General features: G+C 35.9%; 1 protein-coding gene and 1 pseudogene across 11 annotated transcripts in view; one reads left to right on the forward strand and one right to left on the reverse strand.

Annotated features, from left to right (window-relative positions):
- The window catches only part of CDKAL1 (CDKAL1 threonylcarbamoyladenosine tRNA methylthiotransferase), a 641987-nt gene that overhangs the window by 437134 nt on the left and 187754 nt on the right, over nt 1-17099 (reverse strand). For all 11 annotated transcript variants that reach the window (XM_072729035.1, XM_025999312.2, XM_025999311.2 and 8 more), the window contains one exon: nt 13425-13473. In XM_072729035.1, coding sequence (XP_072585136.1) covers nt 13425-13473 — 49 coding nt within the window. The remainder of the gene's footprint in view (nt 1-13424; nt 13474-17099) is intronic.
- On the forward strand, nt 8849-9629 carry LOC112920506 (small ribosomal subunit protein eS1-like; annotated as a pseudogene).

Below are 17099 nucleotides of genomic sequence, written 5' to 3' on the forward strand. Positions count from 1 at the left end.
AGGTATTCTTTTGGTGAATGACTAGAAAGGGAGTCAGGATGGCCTTCAGATTGTACCAGCTTAGCTAACATTGCTGACCAACTGTTGCAGGCTCTGAAAAGAGAAACAATCCTGAATCCATTTTAAGAAAAGGAAAAAAGAAAGAAAGAAAAGGATCTCATTTATAATTGCACCAAAAACAATAAAATATCTTGGAATAAACTTAGCCAAAGAGGTGAAGATGAGTACTCTGAAAACTATAAAACACTAATTAAAGAAATTCAAGATGACACAAAGAAATGGAAAGACATTCCATGCTCATGGTATGAAAGAACAAATATTGTTAAAATGTCCATACTACCCAAATAAATCTACACATTTAATGCAATCCCTATCAAAATACCAATAGCATTTTTTATAGAACTAGAACAATCCTAACATCTATATGAAATCACAAAAGATCCTGAATAGCCAAAGCAATCTTGAAAAACAAACCAAAAAAAAAAGAAGAAGAAAAGAAGAAGTAGTAGTAGTAGTAGTAGTAGTAGTAGTATCACACACAATTCCAAATTTGAAGTTATGAGACAAAGTGGTAGTAATTAAAACAGTATACTACTGGCATTGAAAGACTATTAGATCAATGGGATGGAACAGAAAACCCCAAAATAAAGTCACAATTACATGTTCAATTAATCTTTGAAAAAGAAGGAATCAATATACAATGGGAAAGAATTTCTTCAACAAGAGAACTCCTGGAAAATTCACAAACACATGGAAATTAAGCAAATACTCTTCTGAACAACCAATAAATCAGGAAAAAAAATTGAAAGAGGAATAAAAAAGTTTCTTAAGATAAACAAAAGTGGAAACCAACATACTGGAACTTGTAGGATGTGGCAAAAGCAATTCTAAAATTAAATTTTAATTTATAGCAATAAACAGCTACATGAATAAACAAGAAATATCCCAAATAAACAACCTAACTCTAACCGTAAAGATCTGGGAAAAGCCCAGTTAGCAGAAGAGGAATAATGAAAGCTAGAGCAGAAACAACTGAAATAGAGAACAGAAAAACAAAACGAAAAAAAGATTAACCATACTAAGAGTTGGTTTTCTGAAAAGATAAACTAATTTCACAAACCTTTAGCTAGGCTAACCAACGGAACAAGAAAAGGACCAAATGAACAAAATTATAATTGAAAAAGGAGACATTACAATTAATATCACAGAAATTTAAAGGATCCTAAGAGGCTACTATGAACAATTAAATGCCAACAACCTAACTTGACAACCTAAAAGAAATGGAAAAATTCTTGGTAACATACAACTAAGACTGAATCAGGAAGAAATAGAAAATATAAATAGACTAATTACTAGTAAGGAGATTGAATCACTAATCAAAAATCTTCCAACAAAGAAAAGTCCAAAAGCAGATGGCTTTGCTGGTGAATTTTACCAAACATTTAAAGAATATTAACATCAATACTTCTTGAACCCTTCCAAAAAATTGAAGAGGAAGAAATGCTCCTAAACTCATTTTACAAAATCAGTATTATCCTGATAACAAAACTGGCAAAAGATACTAGAAAAAAAAAAAATCTATAGGCCAATATCCATGATGAATGCATGTAAAAATTTTCAATAAAATACTAAGTAAACTAAGTTCAGGAGCACATTATTCACTATGATCAAATGGGATTTATCCCTCGGATGTAAGGATGGCTCAACATCCACAAACCAACCACTTTGATAAATCACATTAATAGAATAAAAGATGATATAATCATCTGAATAGATGCAGAAAAAGCATTAGATAAAATTCAACATCCTTTCCTGTTAAAAATTCTCAACTAATGAGGCACAGAAGGAATGTGCCACAATATAATTAAGGCCACATATGACAAGCCCACAGTCAACATCATATTTAATGGTGAAAGGATGAAAGCTTTCCCTCTAAGAACAGGAACAAGACAAGGATATATACTCTTACCACTACTATTTAACATACTATTGAAGTCCTACATAGGGCGATCAAGGTAGAAAAAAAGAAATTTTAAAATAGATGAAATGGAAAGGAAGAAGTAAAATTGTCTCTCTTTGCATATCACATGCTTTTATATATAGGCAATCCTAAACACTCAACCAAAGAACTGTCATATCTAATTGATGAATTCAGTAAAATTGTTAGATACAAAATTAACATATAAAAATTCATTTCTATAAACAATAAAATTTCTTAAAAGAAATTAAGAAACTGACCCCATATGCAATAGCATCTCAAGCAATAAGACACTTAGAAATAATTTTAACTAAGAAAATAAAAGATCTCTACAATGAAAATTATAAGATTGACAAAATAAATTGAAGATGACGTACATAAATGGAAAGGTATCCCATGTTCATGGGTTAGAAGAACTGATGTTGTTAAAACATTGATGGTAACAAAAGCCATTTATAGATTCAATGCAGCCCTCATAAGATTAGAAAGGCTTGTCTTTTTTTTTTATAGAAGAAAAAAAAAAAAAAAACACTCCTAAAATCTATGTGAAAGTAGAAAAGATCCCAAATAGCCAAAGAAAAAGAGGAACAAAGCAGGAAGTATCACACTTCCTAATTTCATTCTATACTATAAAACTATAGTCATCAAAACAGTATGGTACTGAGAGCCCAAAAATAAACCCATGCCTATACAGTTAACTAATATTTGACAAGGGGGCCAGAAATATTCAATGGAGAAAAGACAATCTATTTAAAAATGGCGCTGGGATAACTGAATATTCATGTGAAAAAGGATTAAACTGGATCTGTATCTTATTTTACTCACAAAAAGTAACTCAAAATGGATTAAAGACTTAAATGTAAGACATGAAACCATAAAACTCCTAAAAGGAAACATAGGAACAAATCTCCTTGACATGAGTCTTAGTAGTGATTTTCTGGATATGATACCTAAAGTATAAGCAGCAAATTAGAAAATCAACAAGTGGGACTACATCAAACTAAAAAGTTCTTCACAGAAAAAGAAACCATGAAGGAAAAAGGAAGGAAGGAAAGAGGGAAGGAAAGAAGGCAGGCAGGCAGGCAGGCAGGCAGGCAGGCCGGCAGACCAGCCTGCCTACAAAATGGGAAAAAAATGTTTGCAACCATACATCTGTTAAGGGGTTAATATCCAAAACATATAAAGAACTCATATGATTCAACAGCAAAAAAGAAAAAAAAAGACCCAAATAACCCAATTAAAAAATGGGCAGAGGACACAAATAGACTTTCTCCAAAGGAGATATACAAAAGGCCAACAGGTACATGAAAAGATGCTCAACACCACTAGTCATCAGAGAAATGCAAATTAAAGCCATAATGAGATACCACCCCATGCCTATAAGAATGACTGTCATCAAAATACAAAAGAGTTAAATGATGGTATGTATGCATGTGGAGAAAAGGGAACCCTTGTGCACTGCTGGTAGGATTGTAAATTGATACAGCCACTATGGAAAACATTATGGAGGTTCCTCAAAAAATTAAAACTAGAACTACCATATGATCTAGCAATTCCACTTCTAAAAATATATCCAAAGGTGATGAAAAATACTAACTCACAAAGATATCTGCACCCCCATATTTAAAGTAGTATTATTTACAACAGCTAAGATACAGAAATTACCTAAGTGTCTTATCAATGAATGAATAGATAAAGAAGTTGTGGTATACATTCACAGTGGAATATTATTCAGCCACAAAAAAAAAGAAAAAAATCCAACCATTTGCAATAACATGGGTAGACCTTGAAGGCATTCTGTTAAGTGAACTAAAAAAGACAAATACTGAATGATCTCATTTATATAAGGGGATTAAGAAGAGGAGGAGGAGGAGGAGGAGGAGAAGGAAAAACCAAATTCTTAGCAAAAGAGTTCATATTTCTAGTTATCATAGGCAGGGAGTCAGTGTGGGAAAAAAAGAGGGCATTGGAGGAAGGTGGTCAAAAGGTACAAACTTTAGTACGATAAATAGGTAGTAGGGATGGAATGTACAACATGATAACAGCTAACACTGCTGTAGGGCATATAGGAAAGCTGTTAGGAGAGTTAGTCCTAAGAATTCCCAGCACAAAGAAAATTTTTCTTCCTTCTTTCCTTTTTGATTGTTCCTACATGAGAAGGTACAGGTTAGATGAACCTACCTTGGTAATCATTTCACAATATATAGAAATCTAACCATCATGCTGTATGTCTTAAATTTATACAGTGATGTCTGTCAATTATTTCTCCATCAAACAGGAGAGGAGAGGAATATTAAAGGGATTAATGCATCCAAAACAGAATGAGAAGGGGCCAGAGTAGAAGGGAAAAGAATGAAATTGCAGGGGAAGCAGCTCATACTGACCCCTAAAGGCCACTGTACAAGTTTGCCTTTTACTCTGACTGAGGTTGGGTTGGTGGGGGCATCACAGAAGTCAGACTGAAGGAGGGACATGGTCCCACCTGTGTTAAAAAAAAAAAAAAAACCGCAAGAGTTAACATGTACATCCAATTTTCACAGTAGGCAACTCCTTGTTAATATTTAAACAAGGAAGGATGGGGCTGCATTTCCAGACAGATCAGTGAGACCACTAATAGGAGGGTTGGGTCATGGGAAGCCTGAGAGGTTCAAGCTGAAAGTAATTTCCTTTCCTTGTTTTCAACAATCAAATCCACTGAACCATTATAACACTGTGTTCTGTGAAAACTCCACTAAGATCGTCAAACTAACAAACTATTCAATACCAGGTACCCTCCCTTGTAGCCCCACCCCAGAATGAAGAAACAAAAGCTAATGAAAGACCCAAGACTTCATAAAAATTAATTCCATTCATAATAAAAGGTGGCTTCGAACCATAAGAAAACACATCTTTGAACAGAAAAGGAAACGTAAGTGGTGAACATACTAAAGCAGTGTAATTAAAGACAAGCGAATAACATATAAAACAATTCTGAATCATTAAGTAGCAGAATCCACCTGGGGGCGGGCACACTTGTTTTAAAAGCTTTAAGGTAAGAAAAGTATTAGACAAAATGAAAGGTACAATGGATTAAAAAAAATTCATTTTAGAAATAATGTATACTGAAGTAGAGAAGACAAATACATTAAAATCCTACTACTAATCTGGGGGAACCTTCCGGAGGGGAGAGAGAGGAAAAAGAGGAAAAGACAAACTGACATATTTATTAGGAAGGTGGCAAAACACAATGGTTGCAACACTATAATCACATATTAACATGGTACATAAACTTAAAAACAACAGGCTCATTAGGAAAAAAAACTAAATAAATCACAGCAATAAATTCCTGGCTTCTTTAGTTATTACAAGATAGAAGTCATCACTTAGTTAATTACACCAGTGAAACTGGGAAGTATTCCCAATATGTAAAATCAATGTGCAACACCTTCCACTATATTCAGACTATATAGTAACTTTGTCAGAGATTACACATATTGAGAGGATGCAGAGAAGTGTCCCTTCAAATCATACTTTAAAAATCAATAAAATTATTTTATGGAAAAACAAACCTGAAAAAGTAGATGGGCTTTCCTGGTCCAGTACCATCCCAGATGGACCATGTTACATATCCAAGTTCAATTCACTTACTCATTAAGTTTGGAAACCATCCTCAAGTAAATCTCCATAGGACTTTAGGGAGGTTGTTGAATTATTGACACTTAAAAAAACCATGCTTGGTTGTTTTGCCTTCCAGTCTCAATTCACAAAAACTTTACACTCTGAATTTGTATCAAATGCAAAGCACAAAATCTGACAGAGTAAAGATGAATAGCAATGTGTTAAATAAGAAAGAGCTATTTGGTGAAGCATCCTGGGAATTTAGTCAGTCTAATCCAAGATTGCATCAATTACTGAGAAGTTAAGGGAAACGGAAAATCAATTAAACTTGCAGATTGTGCCATATTGGGAAAGTCTTGAATTACCGACACTGGAGGCATTTGGAATTAGACTGAATGAAATACCAGCAAACATATTAATAACAATGGAGACTTCTTTTATTAGAGGTTGACTGAGGAAGAAATATGACTTAATAGTAAAAACATCTTTCTAATTTCAATAGGCAATATTTACCTGCAATAATTTGTCTTGTTATCCAGAAGACTATTTTTACAAAGACAAGAATTTTTTAAAGGATTTTTGTGTGTGTTCAGAGGACATAATATACATGTATCAGAAGAAATACAAATTTATATTGCCTTCATACAAAAAAAAAAAGTTTTAATGACTAAGTAAACCAAGCCTAAGGTACATGAATGTTTTAAAAGAAAAAAAGAAATATAAATCCTTTAAACCCTATACTTCTTTCCTCAGAATCAGTTATATGTGTTGCTGAATTACCAAGATGATACACAAGAAAATCCTAAATTCATTATAATCTATTCTCTCCTAAAGCAAATGCTATAAATGAAGGGAATTTTCAGGCCACTATTAAAATAGGGAGGATTCATTCAGAATAACTTGGAACTTTCCATTTTGTTCCCACCAAGACAGACACAAATGGAATATGCTTTATATGGTTTTATGGTCATTAGAATAGTTAAATGCTTTAGGCATCAATGTAGCATATTAATACATTCTTAAAACATTACTTGGTATATCATAATCAAAAGGTAAACAGGCTGTGGCAGAAGCTGTATGTCCAAACCCCCTTCAAGGAAGACATATGAAGAGGGCCCAACAGGAATCAAATGTGGAAACAAGACAGTTGTGGCAAAATCCTCTTGTCAGGCTGTATTCCATCTGGCCCTTCTGGGCAAAGACTTGCTTCTCCACGGAGCATTTATCAAATCAGGGTCCCAGCAAAGCAGATGGCACACTGCATAATTGAAGAGGTTTTAATAAAGGGACTATTTACTAATGTTTGGCAAGGGTAGGAAAACCAACAAGAGACAATGCAATACTCTCAGGCTAGCAACAATGGGGTGCTGTTTCCACCCCTGGGCCTGAAAAAGCAAAGGAAGGGAACAGTTAGAAGAACCTGGAGAAACAGATGAATAGAGTGGGCCATCTGACAGGATCTGTCGTTGTCGCTGACAGAAGCACAAAACGAGCAGAAACAGGGAAGGAAAAAGTGAGAAAGGGTAACAAATATTCCTATCTCACACTCAAGTCACACCTCTAAACTCCAGCTGGAAAAATCTAACCAGGCACCAAAAAGCAAGAATCCTACGCAATACACACAGGTCAGCCTCCATGGACACACATCAAGGTAGAGAATGGGTCCGTAAGGGTAAACAGAAGGCGGATGTCCATTAATGTGCAGGATGCTCAGATGAACATAAAGCAAGCTGCAAATACCACACAAGAAACATCAAATAGTACATCTGCCTGGGGCAAAAGATGTACATATGGAATCAATGGAAGAAAAAGTGAAAATGACAGGATGGAGGAAAGGATCATTAAAATCAACACTAAAGTCACAATTTAGTTTGGTAAGTAATTGGCAACCACTGAAGATACACATGCAAGAGTGTAAAATAATCCCAGGATAATGGTAGCAGCATACATAGTCAGATGGGAAGGAGAGTCACTTCCAGCAGTCAGATTATTCCAGCAGTGTAGGTATTAAGGAGATAGTAAGAAATGAACAGTAACAAAAATTGATCCTGTAGTTATGTCCTAGGTAGCTCGAAAGTCATATGCATTTAATCCTCTCGACTTAGCACTAAGAAAACTGAGCCTCAGAAAAGCAACCTGCTGAAAGTCAACCAAGAACTAATTAGCTGCTACAAATGCCACATTATTTCACTAACTTGTGCTTTCTAAATGAAATATTGGCAATAGAAAGTGAAGAACAGAAGTTCATGGACAGCCCAGACCTTCATTAGCCGGGAGCTTTCAGATGAGTCATTTGACCGCTTCCCTAGCTCAGCTTCCTTGTTTGCAACTAAAAGCATCTACCAAAATTATTTCTTCCATTTCTAAAGTTCTCCTGTTGCATTACTAATACTTAATTCATCAGCCTTGCCACCCTCAAGCCAATCTGCCAATGAACATCCCCATCAACTACATCTTCAACTCATCTTTCACTGTGGAATCTCAAATTAAATCCAATTTCAATCTCCCCCAATAAATCCATTGAAGCGAAAACTCTTCAGTGAGAAGCCATCCCCAGTCGACTCAAGCTGGAGGTGATAGGCCTTTGATGATACTGTGATATAACAGGAAATATATATCTGATCTTCATCCTCAGTTCCTAATATAGGGCCCCTAATACTCGTTTAATTCCCTGAATGATAAGGGTGTGAGGAGCATTCTCACCATAAGCTCCTTTCAACCATATCAGAATTTATGCTAATGAAGTAACTCTTAGAGGATGAAGGCTGGTTGCCAAAGGAACCAATTATGTAATTAGAGGGTTGGATCTTTCAGACCAGATCCCAACCTTTGGGAGTTCAACCATCAATGGCCAATGATTTCATCAACCATGCCTATGTAATGTAGACTCCATTAAAAATCCTAAATGATGGAGCTTCCAGGTTGGTGAACATACTGAGGTGCTGAGAGGGTGGTATACCCAGAGAGGCAGGATGTGGAAGCTCCACTTCCATTACCACATAGCTTGCCCTGAGCATTTCTTCCATTTGGATGTTCCTGAGTTATGATCTTTATAATAAACCAGTTTTCCTGAGTTCTACAAGTACTCTAGCAAATTATCAAACCTAAGTAGGGGGTCATGAGAACCCAAATGATAGCTAGTGACAGTCTGGACTTGCAGTTGGCATCCAAAGTGGTGGGAATTGTAATGGAATTGAGTCTTTAACCTATGAAGTCTGTGCAAACTCCAGTGAGTTAGTGTCAAATCTGCTTGCTTGCTCTCTGAGCAGCGCTATGGTGGCTGGAAAGAACAAACACCTTATGAAAGGCAGCAAAAAGGGAGGCAAGAAGAAAGTGGTTGATCCACTTTCTGAGAAAAACTGGTATAATGTGAAAGCACCAGTGATATTCAATATAAGAAATATTGGGAAAAAACACTAGTCACGAGATCTCAAGGAACCAAACTGGTATGTGATGGCCTCAAGGGCTGTGTTTTTGAAGTGAGCCTTGCTGATCTGCATGATGAAGCAGTTGCATTTAGAAAATCCACACTAACTATTGAGGATATTCAGGGCAAAACTGGCTGCCTAGTAATTTCCATGGGATGGATCTTATCAGTGACAAAATGTGCTCCACGGTCAAAAATGACAGACCAGGATTGAAGCTCATGCTGATATCAAGACTATCAATGCTTATTTGCTTCGTCTATTTTGTGTTGATTTTACTTAAAAATACAGCAGTCACATTCAGAAGACCTCTTACACTCAGCACCATCAGGTCTGCCAAAATCAGAAAAAGATTATGGATATCATGACCCAAGATGTATAAATGACTTGAAAGGAGGAGTCAATAAACGGATTCCAGACAGCACTGGAAAAGACACAGTAAAGGCCTGCCAATCAATTTATCCACTCCATGATGTCTTGGTTAGAAAAGTAAAAAAGTTGAAGAAGCCCAGTTTGAACTGGGAAAGCTCATTAAGCTTCATGGTGAAGGCAGTATCTGAAAAAGCTAGACCCGTGCTAAAGTTGAACAAACTGATGAATATGAGCCATTAGTTCAAACATCTGTTTAAAATTCAGATATTTAATGGTAACCAACAAAAAATCTTATTTGTGACGTTTAAATTTTAAAAATTGCTTTGTATAGAAAACCTATACATTTGGTGTCAGAAGTATTTTCAGTATAGAAAAACATAGTTTGCCTTTACCTTCTATGATTTCCTATAGAAATTATATTTCTAGAAGCCATTTGGTAGCCTTCAGAGCACAATATTACTATTTGTTGTTATTTAATAGACTTTATTTTTTAGATCAGGTTTAGGTTCATAGCAATATTGAGCAGAAAAGTACAAGTTCCCATATGCCACCCTCACCCTTGTTGTCCCTATTATCATCCTCCACCAGTCATACATTTGTTACATCAAAAAACCTACGCCGAAACATCACCAGCACCCCGAGACCATATTACAATTCACTCATGGTGCCGAACATTCTATGGGCTTGGGAAAATCTGTAATGACGTGTATCCACCATTATAGTATCTATAGAAGAATATCACCAACCTAAAACATTCCCTTATAATCTGTCCAATAATCTTTCTCCCCCTGCCCCAACACTGGCAACACTGATCATTTTACTGTCTCCATGGTTTTGCCTTTGTAGAAGTCACAGAGTTGGAATCACAGTATGTAGCCATTTCTGATTGACTTCTTTCACTTGGTAATGTGCATTTAAGTTTCTTTTAGGTCTTTTCATGACTTGATATCTCATTTCTTTTCAGCACTGAACAATATTCCATTGCCTATACAAACATATAGTTTATCCATTTACCTACCGAAGGACATCTTGGCAATTATGCTTTTGGCAATTATGAATAAAGGTGCTACAAACATCTGTATGTAGATTTTTGTGTGAACAAAAATATTCAGCTCCTTTGGGTATACGCCAAGGAGAGTGGACACTAGATCATATGGTAAAAGTATATTATAAGAAACTGCCAAACTGTTCTCCAAAATGGTTGTACCATTTCACACTACTACCAGCAATAAATGAAATTTCCTGTTTCCCCACATCCTCACCAACATTTCGGGTTGTCAGTGATCCAGATTTTAGCCATAAATATAAGTGTGTAGTAGTATCTCATTTTAATGGCATTTCCTCACCGACATGAGGTAGAACATCTTTTCATATGCTTATTTTCCATCTATATATCTTCTTTGGTGAGATGTCTGATGAGGTATTTGGTCCATTTTTTAATTAGGTTGTTTACTTTCTTATTGTTGAGTTTTAAGAGTTCTTTATACATTTAGGATAATAGTCCTTCACCAAACACATCTTTTACAAACATTTTCTCGCACTCTGTGTCTTGTCTTTTCACTCTCTTGAGAGTCCTTTTTGCAGAGAAGTTTTTAATTTTAATGACGTACAGCTTGTCAATTATTTCTTTCATAGATCAAGGCTTTGGTGTTACATCTAAGAAGTCATCACCATAGCCCAGGTCACCTATATTTTCTCTTGTGCTATCTTTATCACCATTAATTTAAAAAATATGTACATACTGAGTGACTAGTATGTGGCTGGTACTTAAGATGAATAAAGCAACAAAACTTCAAGCATCCTGAAGCACTACTTTCAGAAACTCAGTCAACCACTAACAATGTTTCTCAAGTGGGAGAGATCAGAGAAGTCACAGCAGAGTTGTGTAAATGCAGTATCAAACTTAAGAGCACAGGCATTGAAGCAGGCCTGCCTGGATATGAATCCCAACCCTGCCACTCACTAGCTGTGCACACCTGTGTCCCAGCTTCCTCACCTGAAAAATGAGGAAAATATTTATACCCACACTTCACTTCACAATACTGTTGTGAAGATTAAATGATATGATCCAGGGGAAAGGCTTTGGCATAGTGCCTATTATACCCAAACTGCACAATTAATGCCAGCACTTCTACATTCTCCAAGATGGGGACTCAGGCATATAGTTTAACAAACTATTCAAAATTATCACTGTTTTTAATCATGGTATTTCATTTTATTTTGAGTTTCAAAGAAGACTGAGGTATAGTCTAATTCTCATAATCCATGGCCAGCTAATAAATCAAGGAGTCAAAATAAATGAATAAACAGCATGTGGAAGATCAGTGGACACAGTCAGCAGGAAAAGTATGTGGTTAAAAATCCCAACTTGGTGAAAGTAGTCTGTTTTCCTTTTTTTAGACACACAATGCCCACATATAAGAAAATGATTAAAATTTTAAGTGAGAAGCTTAATACATGTAATATTTCATTATTACATTACTGGTTTTTATTTGTACTAATCTAACAGAGGAAAACAGACTATGAGTATTTAAAAATTAAACCACAGAACTGAGGATAATTTATTTCTCAGTGACTTCAATAAGAATATGGTTCAAAACACCACAGCTAATGAAACAAAGCATAGTTCTATTCTCTAGTGTAACTACAGAAATTATACACAGGAGAATATCAAAATTGAATACTACTTTTAAAAGTACTTTTAGGGGCACCTGGCTGGCTCAGCTGAAAAAGCGTGCAACTCTTGATTTCGTTGTGAACTTGAGCCCCGTGCTGGGTATATAGATTACTTTAAAAAAAAAAATTAAGTATTTTTAAAAAGGGTAACTGCAACTAATTAGGTGACATGAAAACATGCAAATAATGTCAACTATATCTCAATAAAACTGCTAAAAATACACATAAGTAAAATCATTACCTTTTTTTTTTTTTAAGTTGGCTCCACACCCAGCATGGAACCCAACATTAGGCTCAAATTCAAAACTGTGAAATCAAGACCTGAGCTGATATGAAGAGTTGGATACTTAACCAAATGAGTTACCCAGGTGTCCCTCATTTCTTTCTTTTCTTTTCTTTCTTTCTTTCTTTCTTTCTTTCTTTCTTTCTTTCTTTCTTTCTCTCTCTCTCTCTCTCTTTCTTTCTTTCTTTCTTAAATTTTATTTATTCATGAGAGACACAGAGAGAGAGAGGCAGAGACACAGGCAGGGGAAGAAGCAGGCTCCATGCAGGGAGCCCGACATGGGACTCGATCCCAGGTCTCCAGGATCACACCCTGGGCTGAAGGCGACGCTAAACCGCTGAGCCAACCGGGCTGCCCTCATTTCCTTATTTTAAAACTGATTATGTCTTTCTGATCTGAAATGCAAATGAAATCTATTTCATACAAAAATAAAAATGAGATTTAAAAAAAGGACTATGATCTGACTCATTTATAAGCCAATCAAATATATACCCCCTATATTAGACTGGACAATGCATGAATCAGTCAAGGACAAAATGTTACACTTTTATATGTAAGTAAATATTAACTGATACTTTAATAATACAGTTCAAACAATACAGTAGTTCCTCTGTCTTATCAGCCAAGGGATACAGTCCAAGACCCCCCAGGGGATACCTGAAAGTATGCAGGGATAGTACCAAACCCTTTATGTACTGTGTTTTTCCCTAAACATACATAGCTACAATGAAGTTTAATTTATAAATTACGCCCAGAAAGAGGTTAACAACAATAACTAATAATAAAATAGAAAAATTACAACCATAGATTGCAATAAAAGTTATGTGAATGTTGTCTCTCTTTCTCTCAAAGTGTCTTATTGTCCTGTATTCATCCTTCTTCTTCTTGTGATGATATGACAGGAAGCGAGGTGAAGAGATAGACACTGTGATGTAGGGTCAGGCTACTATTGACCTTCTGACATAAGTTAGAAGGACAATCATCTGCTTCTGGACATCGGCTGACTGTGGCTAACTGTATCCAGAAAGCAAAACTGCGGATAATGAAGGGCAGAGTACCATATACATCTGCTTATCCTACTTTCAGCAATTACCTTTAATTGTTTCCTCCACAACTTCTACCACTCGATCTATCTGTTGAACCTAAAAAGAAAACAAATTACATTAGACAAGCAATTTACATGGATAAGAAACATTAACTTGTGTTTACCTTTCTCCTTGAGTCAGTGTATCACATTTTCTAAGCACATGAATATAGGTTGTCTTTAATTAATGCATTTGCATTTGGAGATATTATAAAAAATATTCTGTACTAATGTTTTGTGTTACAGTGAAGTATGAAATTACCTCCCTCCTGTCCTCCAATGATAACTGAAGAAATCATAATACATTTAAATAAACTGCCTGGAGTTCTGTTAGCATAGCCTATCAACATAAACTTAACACATCCTGAGATATAAAGTGATGTTTAATTAAAACATGTCTCTTCACACACACATTCTCTTCATTCTTCAAGAAAAATGGCAGAAGATGACAACCTACACAAAGGATATGCTGGTATTAAGGAGATCTATCCCAAATACTATGCTGTCTTATTCTAACTGAAACCCCCTTTTATGGATGTCTACCATGTACTGGGCACTGTGCTCAGGTCAATAGAATACAAAGTCAAATAATAATAGCTCCTACCCTAGACACAAGTGACTAAGGGAGACTGCCCATGGTACCATAGGAACACAGAGAAAAGGTAACAAATAAATTGTGACTGAATGATCCAGGAATGCTATCAAGGGAAGAAAGGTGACTCTTGAGAGATAAGCCGGATTAAGATAGCAGAAACCCATTAATAAGACTGAGTTAGTGTGGCTAGGGTGTAGATGGAAATGTAAAAAGATTATAGTGCAAGAAGCTAAGTGAAGAGAGAAAGTAAAAAAAAAAAAAAAAAAAAAGAGAGAGTCATAAGTCGATATTACTTATACCTTAAAATCTTCAAATGATTGCTTTATTATAGAATACATGCTCTTTGAAAAAATTTAAATAAATTAGAAATATAAAAAGGAAATAAAGTAACCTGTATTATCCTACATCCTCCACTTCCATTCCTAAGATACCATTCATAACAGCCTAATAGATACCAAGACATTTTCCTTTTTTTAAAAATTTTTTTAATTTTTTTTAAAAATTTACTTATGAAAGGCACACAGTGAGAGAGAGAGAGGCAGAGACACAGGCAGAGGGAGAAGCAGGCTCCATGCACCGGGACCCCAACATGGGATTCGATCCCGGGTCTCCAGGATCACGCCCTGGGCCAAAGGCAGGCGCTAAACCGCTGCGCCACCCAGGGATCCCCCCAAGACATTTTCCAAAGCAGAACATTTATATATAGATCTGTTCTTTTTCTTATAAATTATGAGATAAATATTAGGAAACAGAAGAGAGAAAATGACAGACCTGCTTCTTTATTTTTTTTCTATATACCATCAGTACATATAGGTCTACTTCATTTATTTTCCTGACTGCCTAGTATTCATGTATAGATGTACCATAATGCATTCACCCATTCCCCAACTAATGGACCCTTATGTTATTTTTAATCTTTCATTTTTATACAACAATGATGCAATGAACTCAACTGAGCAAGAACCTTTTTAAAAGACTTTAATAAAACCGCAATGGCAAATCCCTTTTAAATATTTCTTTGGCGGGGCCCCTGGGTAGCTTGGTGGTTGAGCATCTGCCTTTGGCTCAGGTCCTGATCCCAAGTCCCACATCAGGTTCCCCACAGAGAGCCTGCTTCTCCTACTGCCTATGACTCTACCTCTCTCTGTGGGTCTCTCATGAATAAATAAAATCTTGAAAATATAAATATACATATTTATATTCCTTTGGCCTCAGTACCTTATGGGAAATAAGGATAGACTTCTTAGAACACACTTCGATTAGGTTCTGCCTCTGACCACTCAGCCCAGCATAATGGTAGTAGTTGCAATAATTACTGAGAAATTGTCAAAGGCAAAGTAGCCTCTGTTAGATCTTACGTCCCAAACAAACCTACCTCACTGGAACCACTAGGTTCTGGCTTTATGAAGAGAATGAATTTGGCTTCCTTATAGAATGTGATCAAAGCCAAAACAATAGAGTTCAAAGAGGAGGAAAGTACCCAACAGACTTAAATGCTACAGAGCTTATAAGTTACCATAAAGACTGGAATGTCTATGCCTGATTTAGCAATGTGGGAATCAATGAACTCAGAGGAAGCAATGAGTTCAGTAGTAATGAATCATAACTAAGAAAACACTGACACCAAATAGAGACTACTCTTACAGACAGATGAGCTGAAGGAAGGAGACATGGGTAGGACAAGAAAGGAAGAGTTGATCAAATTTCCCAGTGAATGGGATGACCAAGATATCAGCTGAGGATACAAGACAGAGAATAAAAGTAGTATAATACAAGAAAATCAAATGGTGAAACAAAAACATGAAAGCTTTTCTATGCAGCTGGGGGTCTAATAGCTCAAAAGGATCATTGCACCCAGTCTTATAGCTCGTAAGAAGCAGTATCCCTAGAGAAGAGTCAAAATCTAACTTGTTGGAATAGTTAAAAAATTTAAAAATTTAGGGTAAGGTAAAACTACAATATTCGTAGAAGAAAACATAGCCATGAATGGAGGTGAACCTTAGGTTAGACAGTGATGTTTTAGATATTACACCAAAAACATGAATAACAAAAGAAAAAAGATAAACTGAACACCATCAAAATTAAGCCCTCTTGATACATCAAAGGACACCATCAAGAAAGTAGCAAGACAACACAGAAACTGGGGGAACATTTTTGCAAATCATAAATACATGATTCAGATTAATATCTAAAATGTATAAGGGGCTCCTTCAACTCAATTACAAAAAAGACAAATAAACCATTGAAAAATGGGCAAAAATGAATGGCTCAGTCAGTTAAGTGTCTGACTCTTGATTTCAGCTCAGGTCATGATCTCCAGGTAATGAGTTCAAGCCCTGCACTCGGCTCCATGCTGGGCATGGTGCATACCTTAAAAAAACAATAAAATAAAAATGAGCAGGGGCACCTGGGCAACTCAGTCAGTAAAGTGTCTGACTCTTGATATCAGCTCAAGTCATGATTTCAGGGTCATGAGATCAAGCCCCGCATTGGGTTCCAGGCTTAGCATGGACTCTTCATGAGATTCTCTTTCTCCTTGTCCTTTTGCCTCTGTCCCTTCTTTGCTCACACTCCCTCTCTCTGATAAATAAAATCTTTTTAAAAAAATAAAAATAGGCAAAAGATTTTAATAGACACTTCTCCAAGGAAGACATACAAGTGGCCCATGAGCATATGAAAAAATGTTCAAAATCCTTAGCCAATCAGGGGATGCAAATCAAAATCACAATGGAGGAATGGGGAGCTATTGTTTAATGGGTCTAGATTTTCAGTTTGGAAAAATAAAAACACCCTGGAGGCGAATGGTGGTGATGGTTGCACAATAGGGTGAATGCACTTAAAGCCACTAAAATATACACCTAAAATGAATCAAAACAGTAACTTTTATGTTATATGTATTTTACCATAATGAGATACTACTTCATACCTACTAGGATAGCTATAATCAAAAAGACAGATAATAACAAGTGTTGGCAAAGACAGAAGCTGGAACCCTCCCACATTGCTAGTGGGGATGTAGTAAAATGGTGCAGTTGCTTTGGAAATAGTCTGTCAGAGCCTCAAATAGTTCAACAGAGTTATAATATGAT

The sequence above is a fragment of the Vulpes vulpes genome, chromosome 12 (genome assembly GCF_048418805.1).
Source record: "Vulpes vulpes isolate BD-2025 chromosome 12, VulVul3, whole genome shotgun sequence".
Lineage (NCBI taxonomy): Eukaryota > Metazoa > Chordata > Mammalia > Carnivora > Canidae > Vulpes > Vulpes vulpes.